Source organism: Copadichromis virginalis, linkage group LG22 (genome assembly GCF_057382275.1).
Source record: "Copadichromis virginalis isolate Kocher_CV1m ecotype Utaka linkage group LG22, C_Virginalis_male_GT1.1, whole genome shotgun sequence".
NCBI lineage: Eukaryota > Metazoa > Chordata > Actinopteri > Cichliformes > Cichlidae > Copadichromis > Copadichromis virginalis.
This window is the reverse complement of record NC_140638.1, coordinates 34501384-34510560: the sequence shown is the minus strand read 5'-3', so window position 1 is coordinate 34510560 and position 9177 is coordinate 34501384. Positions and strand designations below refer to the sequence as shown.

At 51.6% G+C, this 9177-nt stretch overlaps 1 protein-coding gene across 1 annotated transcript; it reads left to right on the top strand.

The window, feature by feature from the left end:
* The first annotated feature begins 316 nt into the window (after nt 1-316).
* Nucleotides 317-1030, top strand: LOC146683757 (paraneoplastic antigen Ma1 homolog). Its single transcript, XM_085445577.1, has one exon. The coding sequence runs from the start codon at nt 317-319 to the stop codon at nt 1028-1030; it is 714 nt and encodes a 237-aa protein (XP_085301703.1).
* The last annotated feature ends 8147 nt before the right edge of the window (nt 1031-9177 follow it).

Here is a 9177-nt window from a genome sequence, read left to right as displayed (position 1 = left end):
GCAAGTGAAAATAAAATAAACAATAAAAGGTGAATCAAATGGACCATTATGGCAAGGCTGGGATGGTCAATTTGGTAAAGTAAATCCGTTGGGCATCTTTCATTGCCTTTAGACAATAATTCTGATGGCAAAAGAGCCAAACGGGACAGGCAAAAAAACTCCAAAAAAACAAAAAAAAAAACTTGTGACCCAGACAACCCTTAAAGAGAGAGTGATTTGAAATTATAGTAAGTTAAAGCAGAGCAAAATCAGTTTGTGTTTGGTATTGTGTTACACTATACACATACAGTAAGATTCACACACCCAGCACCAAGAAATGGCTCAGTTACAGCACTGGTGTAAAGGAGAAGGCCTTAACCCTTCGCATGCCATACTACTTAAAGATGTTTCCGAGGACACAGAGATTGAAGTCATAGAAAGAACTCTGCAATCCATTAAAGTTCTTAGACGTGTGAAGGTTAGAGGACGTATGTATGATCCCCAGAGCAAGTGTTTGACCGTACTGTGTGAATGCAGAGAAAAGGTAAATACTAAAGCCATTCCTCTGGACATTCTAGCTGATGGCAGCAATTCACCCTGGAGAATCATCGGCCACTTAGAGGAGGAGGATGGTTTAGTTGACCAGCTGGTTGCAGATGACTGGCAGGCACCTCAAACTGATTTGGGACCTGCCGCCACACTTCAGGCCTCCACTCCTGAAGCAATCATCAGAGCTGTTGGAGACCTTCTGGAAAATACCTCTAAGCCTGCCAATGACAATAGCAGCTACAGGAGGTTGCGCACCTCCTCAGGGGTTGTCCCCACACCCCCAGGAGAGGAGCAGTTGGAGAACTGGAAACTACAGGCTCGACTGATGATAGAGGAATACGATCGGCCTGACAGAGAGAAGAAAATCACGATAATGGAAAGTGTAAAGGGTCCCGCGTTGGAGCTTTTACAGGCTGTACGATTTAATAACCCTGAAGCAACACCTCAAGAATACATTGATGTGATTGAGAATACTTTTGACAGACCAGAAACAGGAGAGTAACTCTATTTTGCCTTCCGAATGCTATGTCAACACAGAGGGGAGAAACTTTCTGAGTTTCTGAGAAGAATGGAGAGATCTCTGAGCAAGGTGGACAAAAAGGGAGGTCTGTCTCCTGCCCTCATTGACAAAGCACGTCTAGATCAGCTCATTAAAGGTGCAACAGAGTCTGACCTGATGCTGTTAAGTTTGCATTTAAGGGAATGAAAAGATAATCCCCCTACCTTTCTGCAGCTGTTAAATGAGGTCCGCACTGAAGAGGAGCATGAAGCTTCTCGGCGCAGACTTAACCTCAACAAAGTCGTGCATGTCAAAAGCGCTACTGTACCCACAGGCCCAGACCTCCCTCTCCCCAGCCACCTCCTCCAGCTTATCCGGGGGAATACCAAGGCGTTCCCAGGCCAGCCGAGAGATATAATCTCTCCAGCGTGTCCTGGGTCTGCCTCGGGGCCTCCTCCCGGTGGGACATGCCTGGAACACCTCACCCAGGAGGCGCCCAGGGGGCATCCTTGTCAGATGCCAGAACCACCTCAGCTGGCTCCTTTCGATGTGGAGCAGCAGCTGCTCTACTCTGAGCCCCTCCCGAATGGCCGAACTTCTCACCCTATCTCTAAGGGAGAGGCCAGCCACCCTTCGGAGGAAGCTCATTTCTGCCGCTTGTATCCGCGATCTCGTTCTTTCGGTCACTACCCACAGCTCGTGGCCATAGGTGAGGGTAGGGACGTAGATCGACCGGTAAATTGAGAGCTTCGCTTTTACACTCAGCTCCCTCTTCACCACAGGTGCAGCGTCCGCATTACTGCAGCTGCAGCCCCAATCCGTCTGTCGATCTCCGGCTCCCTTCTCCCATCACTCGCGAACAAGACCCCAAGATACTTGAACTCCTCCACTTGGGGCAGGAACTCATCCCCGACCCGAAGTGGGCACTCCACCCTTTTCCGGCTGAGAACCATGGCCTCAGATTTGGAGGTGCTGATCCTCATTCCCGCTTCTTCACACTCGGCTGCGAACCGTTCCAGTGCGAGCTGGAGGCCCTCACCCGATGAAGCCAACAGAACCACATCATCCACAAAAATCAGAGATGAGATTCTGAGCCCACCAAAGCGAAAGCCCTCCCCCACTTGGCTGCGCCTAGAAATCCTGTCCATAAAAATTATGAACAGAACCGGAGACAAAGGGCAGCCCTGGCGGAGCCCATCACCCACCGGGAACGAGTCCGACTTATTGCCGGCAATGCGAACCAAGCTCTTGCAACGGTTGTATAGGGATCGAATGGCCCGTAGCAATGGGCCAGACACCCCATACTCCCGCAACACCTCCCACAGGACACCCCGAGGGACACGGTCGAATGCCTTCTCCAAGTCCACAAAACACATGTAGACTGGTTGGGCAAACTCCCATGCACCCTCAAGTATCCTTGAGAGGATAAAGAGCTGGTCCAGTGTTCCGCGACCAGGACGAAAACCGCATTGTTCCTCCTGTATCCGAGGTTCGACTAGCGGACGAACTCTCCTTTCCAGCACCCTGGCATAGACTTTCCCAGGGAGGCTGAGGAGTGTGATCCCCTGTAGTTGGAACACACCCTCCGGTCCCCCTTCTTAAAGATGGGGACCACCACCCCGGTCTGCCAGTCCACAGGTACTGCCCCTGATCTCCACGCAACATTGCAGAGGCGTGTCAACCAGGACAGCCCTACAACGTCCAGAGCCTTCAGGAACTCGGGGCGGACCTCATCAACACCAGGGGCTTTGCCACCAAGGAGTTGTTTAACTGCCTCAGTGACCTCGCCCCCGGAAATTGGCGGGTCATTCCCCTCATCCCCAGACTCAGTCGACGTCAGCAGCGCTCCGCCAGCACTATACACAGTGCAGGTAGAGCACCGCTTTCCCCTCCTGAGACGCCTGACGGTTTGCCAGAATCTCTTCGAGGCAGTCTGAAAGTCTTTTTCCATGGCCTCTCGGAACTCCTCCCACACCCGAGTTTTTGCTTCAGCCACTGCCCGAGCTGCATTCCGCTTCGCCTGTCGATACCTGTCGGCTGCCTCCGGAGTCCCACAGGCTAACCAAGCCCGATAGGACTCCTTCTTCAGCCTGGTGGCTCCCTTTACCTCTGATGTCCACCATTTGGTTCGGGGATTACCACCACGGCAGGCACCAACCACCTTGCGGCCGCAGCTCAATGCAGCAGCTTCGGCAATGGAGACGCTGAACATGGTCCATTCGGACTCAATGTCCCCAGTCTCCCTCGGAATGCTGTTGAAGCTCTGCCGGAGGTGTGCGTTGAAGATCTCGCGGACTGGGGCCTCTGCTAGACGTTCCCAGCACACCCTCACTACGCGTTTAGGTGCACCGGGTCTGTCCAGCGTCCTCCCCCGCCACCTGATCCAACTCACCACCAGGTGGCGATCAGTTGACAGCTCAGCCCCTCTCTTTACCCGAGTCTCCAGAACATATGGTTGCAGGTCTGGTGATACGATTACAAAATCGATCATCGACCTACGGCCTAGAGCATCCTGGTGCCACGTGCACTTATGGACACTCTTATGTTCGAACAGGGTGTTCATTATGGCCAAACTGTGATTAGCACAGAAGTCCAATAATAAAGCACCGCTCGGGTTCAGATCAGGGAGGCCGTTCCTCCCAATCACGCCCCTCCAGGTCTCGCTGTTGTTACCCACGTGAGCATTGAAGTCTCCCAGCAGGACAACAGAGTCTCCAGGTGGAGCACCTTCCAGCACCCCCCCCCCCCCCCCCCCCCAGGGACTCTAAGAAGGCTGGGTACTCTGAACTGCCACTCGGCGCATAAGCGCAGATGACAGTCAGGACCCGTTCCCCGACCCTAAGGCGCAGGAAACAAACCCTCTCGTCCACCGGGAAAAACCCCAACGTACCGGCAGCAAGCCGAGGGGATATTAGAATACCCACCCCAGCCCGCCGCCTCTCACCAGGGGCAACTCCAGACTGAGACAGAGTCCAGCCCCTCTCCAGGAGACTGGTTCCAGAGCCCAAGCCATGCGTAGAGGTGAGCCCGACTATATCTAGCCGGTACCTCTCAACCTCACGCACTAACTCAGGCTCCTTCCCCACCAGAAAGGTGACATTCCATGTCCCTATTGCCAGTCTTGGCAGCCGGGGGTCAGTCCGCCAGGGCCTCCACTCCTGGCCGCCACCCGGCACACAATGCACCCGACCCCTATGGCGCCTCCTGCGGGTGGTGGGCCTGCGGGAGGATGGGCCCATGTCACCTCTTCGGGCTGTGCCCGGCCGGGCCCCGTGGACTAAGGCCCAGCCACCAGACGCTCACCCTCGGGCACCCTCCCCGGGCCTGGCTCCAGGGCGGGGCCCCGGTAACCTTATCCCGGGCAGGGTAAACTGTTCCCCCGATATCCTTTTCATAAGGGTCTTCTGAATCGCTCTTTGTCTGGTCCCTCACCCAGGACCAATTTGCCATGGGAGACCCTACCAGGGGGCAAAAGCCCCCAGACAACATAGCCCCTGGGATCCCTGGGACACACAAACCCATCCACCACGATAAGGTAGCGATTCAAGGAGGAGAAGACAAAAACCTCCAAGCGTTAAAGAAAGAAGTGATGAGGCTAAGAAAGCAGATCTGTGTCATGTCAGTCAACCCCCAGCACAGGGGTTGCGGTGTCCTCCCCCAGGCACCATGGTTCTCCCACGCACCTTCAGCGGGGAGCAAGAACACTCAGAGATCCCAGTCACTTTTTCTGTTATCGCTGCGTGTAGGATGGGCACATCTCTACCAAGTGTAAGGCTCCAGAAAACTACCCTAAAGTGATACAGAAATTCATTCAGGCTCAACGGAAGCAGGGAGAAAGTAATAAAACTCCCAGTCCTGGCAAAGAACCAACCACCACCAATGTAGGTGTTAATCGGAGTGTTGTCAATGTCAGGACGCCTAGTTTCCCTGAAGGACTGGTAGGGCCACCCTCCACAGCCGGTGTGAAGGTAGATGCTGTACCTTGCACTGCTCTTTTAGACAGTGGCTCTCAGGTGACCATCATTTTTGACAGCTGGTATTCAAAACACTTGTCTCATGTGCCTTTACGCTCTGTTACGGGCCTAGATATTTGGGGCCTAAGTGAATCAGAGACCAGCTATCTTTACAGGGGGTACATTCAAATTGAATTGGAATTCCCTGAAGAAACACGAGCTAAAGTTGAGACTATCCCAGTCCTTGCTTTGGTGTGCCCAGACTCTCGGTGCTCAGATACCGTACCTGTCTTGGTGGGCACCAATGTTCATAAAATCAGACCCATTTCTGCAACTGGAAAGAAAGTGAGGGTGGAGAATGTTTGCTCTGCCCAAGTGAATGTTCAGCAGCCTCAGAACCTACCGACTATTATGTTTGAGTCTGCCAAGGATGATGACAGTCCAGTAGCTAACGTTAAAGTGGACTGGTCCTGGCCCACTGGTCATTCCAGCTGGGAAAGAACATATAGCTGTCTGTAAAGTCAAAGACATCCACATTATTGGAAATAGCATCCTCATCACAGAATGGGCAGCTTCACATGCCCTTCCCCCGAGTGTGCTTGTGCAGCCAACCGTACTGTTCTCCAAGATGCTTGATAGAGACAAGTTTCTGGTGCTCATGCGCAACCAGTCACTAAAAGACACTGCCATTCCCATGGGCACTGTGGTTGCACATCTGCATGTAGCTGATATCAGCTGATGTCCCCGGCCCAAACACAAAAGCTTCTACTATGCTTGACCCATCTCTGTTTAATTTTGGAGACTCTCCTATACCAGCTGAATGGAAACAGAGGCTTAGTCAGAAACTTGCAGAGAGAGGCAAAGTTTTCTCGACGGAGGAATGGGATGTGGGTTTGGCTAAAGGAGCGCAACATCACATCCGTCTAGCTGACCATACCCCCTTCCGAGAGCGGTCCCGCCGTTCAAGGTTCAGGGTTCAAGGTTCTTTATTTGTCACATGCATAGTTATACAAGTATAACACACAGTGAAATGTAGCCTGACACGCTCCTCGACATGTGCAAAAATTGGGGGGGGGGGGGGGGGGGGTGTAGAGGAAGAACATTATATATATATATATATATAGTATATACACTGGGTGAATGTGCAGTAGTAGCAGCAAGCAGGTGAATTCTGTACATTAATATGAATAGACATCTGACTATTTTACAGGATAGACAATATAAACATATTTAAAATTAAAGGAATTTGAAATGTACATTGTGCCTTGGTTTAGAGTGTCTGGAAGAGAGTCCTGTCTCAGTCAATTATAGATGATGTGAGAGGGCGGGTGTGTGTGTTTAGGGCACGGATGGCTTGGGGATAGAAGCTCCTCTTGAGTCTCTCTGTCCTTGCCCGGAAGATGCGGAACCTTCTACCAGATTGCAGAAGTTGGAACAGTTTGTTGCCAGGATGGGACGGGTCCTTCAGTATCTGCACTGCTCTAGTCCGGCATCTCCTGGTGTAGGTGTCCTGAAGCGGGGGGAGAGCAATCCTGCAGCAGCATTCTGCTGTACGGATCACTCTCTGGAGAGCTTTTTGGTCCTTCACACAGCTGTTCCCGAACCACGATGTCATGTTCTGTGTGAGGATGCTCTCCACAGCGCCTGTATAGAAAATCCTGAGGATCTTTGGAGAGACCCTGAACTTCCTCAGTTGTCGTAGGTGATACAGGCGCTGCCTAGCCTTTTTGGTCTGGACCTGAATGTGGGCAGCCCATGTCAGGTCTGAGGAGATGTGGACACCAAGATACTTGAAGGACTGCACCCTCTCCACTGGAGCTCCATTGATGATAATGGGCTTGTAGTCTCTGTGCTGACCCCTTCTGAAGTCCACCACCAGCTCCTTGGTCTTGCTGACGTTCAGCTGGAGGTGGTTGTCCTGGCACCACGATGCCAGATTCTTCACTTCATCCATGTAGGCCGTGTTGCCCCAGCTGACCTGGATGACTTACACCGCCACCTGCAAGGACTTTTGGCAGCGGGGATAATAAAAGAATCAAGGAGTCCCTATGCTTATCGTCTTGGCACGAAAGAAAACGGGGCGGTTGCGCATGTGTGTGGACTATCGGACCCTGAATCGCAGAACTGTCCCTGACCAATACACAGTTCCTTGCATTGACGAGGCGTTGGACTGTTTGTCTGGCAGCAGGTGGTTCTCTGTCTTGGATTTGCGTAGTGGATACTACCAAATTCCCATGGCAGAAGAGGACAAGGAGAAGACCGCTTTCATATGTCCTTTGGGATTCTTTCAATTTGAGAGGATGCCCCAGGGGATAACAGGAGCTCCCGCGACCTTTCAAAGAGTAATGGAGAAAGCAGTGGGAGACATGCACATGATTGAGGTCATAGTGTACCTTGACGATTTGATCGTGTTCGGAAGAACTTTGGAAGAACATGAGCAGAGACTAATCAAAGTTCTTGACAGACTGGAAGAGACTGTCCTAAAATTGTCCATCGACAAATGTCAGTTCTGCAGGCCACAGGTGACATATGTTGGACACATAGTGTCAGAGAAAGGGATTGCCACTGACCCAAGCAAAGTTGAGGCGGTAGCTCGCTGGAAGCAACCCACCGATCTCCCATCACTGCAGTCTTTCCTAGGGTTCTGTGGGTATTACCGTCGCTTCATAAAGGACTACTCCATCATTGTCAAGCCGTTAATCGAACTATGTAAAGGTTACCCACCAACCCAGAAAGGAAAGAGAGCTGTCAGAGTCCCAGAAAAGACCTACCATCACGTAAATGAACCGTTTGGGGACAGGTGGGATGCTGCATGTACAGAGGCTTTTCAGAACATTATACATTCTCTTACAAATGCACCTGTTCTGGCATTCGCAGACCCAACCAAGCCTTATGTGTTGCACATTGATGCTAGCCTTCAGGGGTTGGGTGCTGTGCTCAACCAAGAACACCCAGAAGGGCTGCGACCAGTTGCCTTTGCTAGCCGAAAGCTTAGCTCATCAGAGAAAAACTACCCCGTGCACCAGCTTGAGTTTTTGGCGTTGAAGTGGGCTGTAGTTGACAAGTTTCACGACTACCTGTACGGAGCACAGTTCACTGTGAGGATGGATAACAATCCCCTCACATATATCCTCACCACAGCCAAGCTCAATGCCACCGGGCATCGGTGGTTAGCTGCTCTTGCCACTTACGACTTCACTCTCCAGTACCGACCTGGAAGCAGTAACATTGATGCTGACGCGTTATCGCGCAACCCCTTACCAACAGAGGACACTGATTGGCAAACTCTGCCCTTGGACAGTGTCAAAGCTCTGTGTAAGCAGATCTCCTGTAGAAAGTCAGCAGGAGGAGGGGCAGTCAGCTTTGCTGAATCTTTAGGGGTTTCCCCTGAGGCACTCCCAGAGTGTTTTGTTTTCCCCACTCATCTTGACTACGGGTGTTTGACCCAGATAAGCAAAGCCGAGCTTATCAAAGCACAAGACAAGGATCCAGTGATCGCTCCTGTAAAGAAATCCATGAATGGAGCGATTCCCTTTACTTTCGACCAAAACTCCAATGCAGAAGCCATGTTGCTTCAAAGAGAGGCAAACAAGTTGGCAATCACTGATGGAGTACTCTACAGGAAAGTACACATCAGCTTGTACTACCCCGAGAGCATGTTGCCATGGTGCTTAGATCACTTCATGATGAGTCAGGTCACCTGGGGGTGGACAAGACTGTGGAGCTCATACGAGACCGATTCTACTGGCCTAGGATGAGTGCAGAAGTTGAGCAGTACATCATGAATTGTGGGAGATGTGTTGCACGTAAAGCACCTACACAACGAGCTGCACTATTGAACCAGATCACCAGTAGTGGGCCACTAGATCTCGTGTGTATCGATTTTCTATCCCTAGAGCCAGACTCTCAGGGATATGCTAATGTTCTGGTAGTGACTGATCACTTTACCAGATATGCACAAGCTTTTCCAGCTAAAGACAAAAAAGCCTCCACAGTAGCCAAGATTCTCTGTGAGCGGTACTTTGTGCATTATGGACTTCCGGCCCGGATACATTCCGACCAGGGACGTGATTTCGAGAGTAAGCTGATCCACGACCTTCTGAGAGTGTTGGGAATCCAGAAATCCCGGACAACGCCTTATCATCCCCAGGGAGATCCACAGCCAGAGAGATTTAACCGGACGATACTTTCCATGCT

What these genes read in the sequence shown, in the direction of transcription:
- LOC146683757 (XM_085445577.1), top strand. Translation starts at nt 317, where the DNA reads ATGGCTCAGTTACAGCACTGGTGTAAAGGAGAAGGCCTTAACCCTTCG.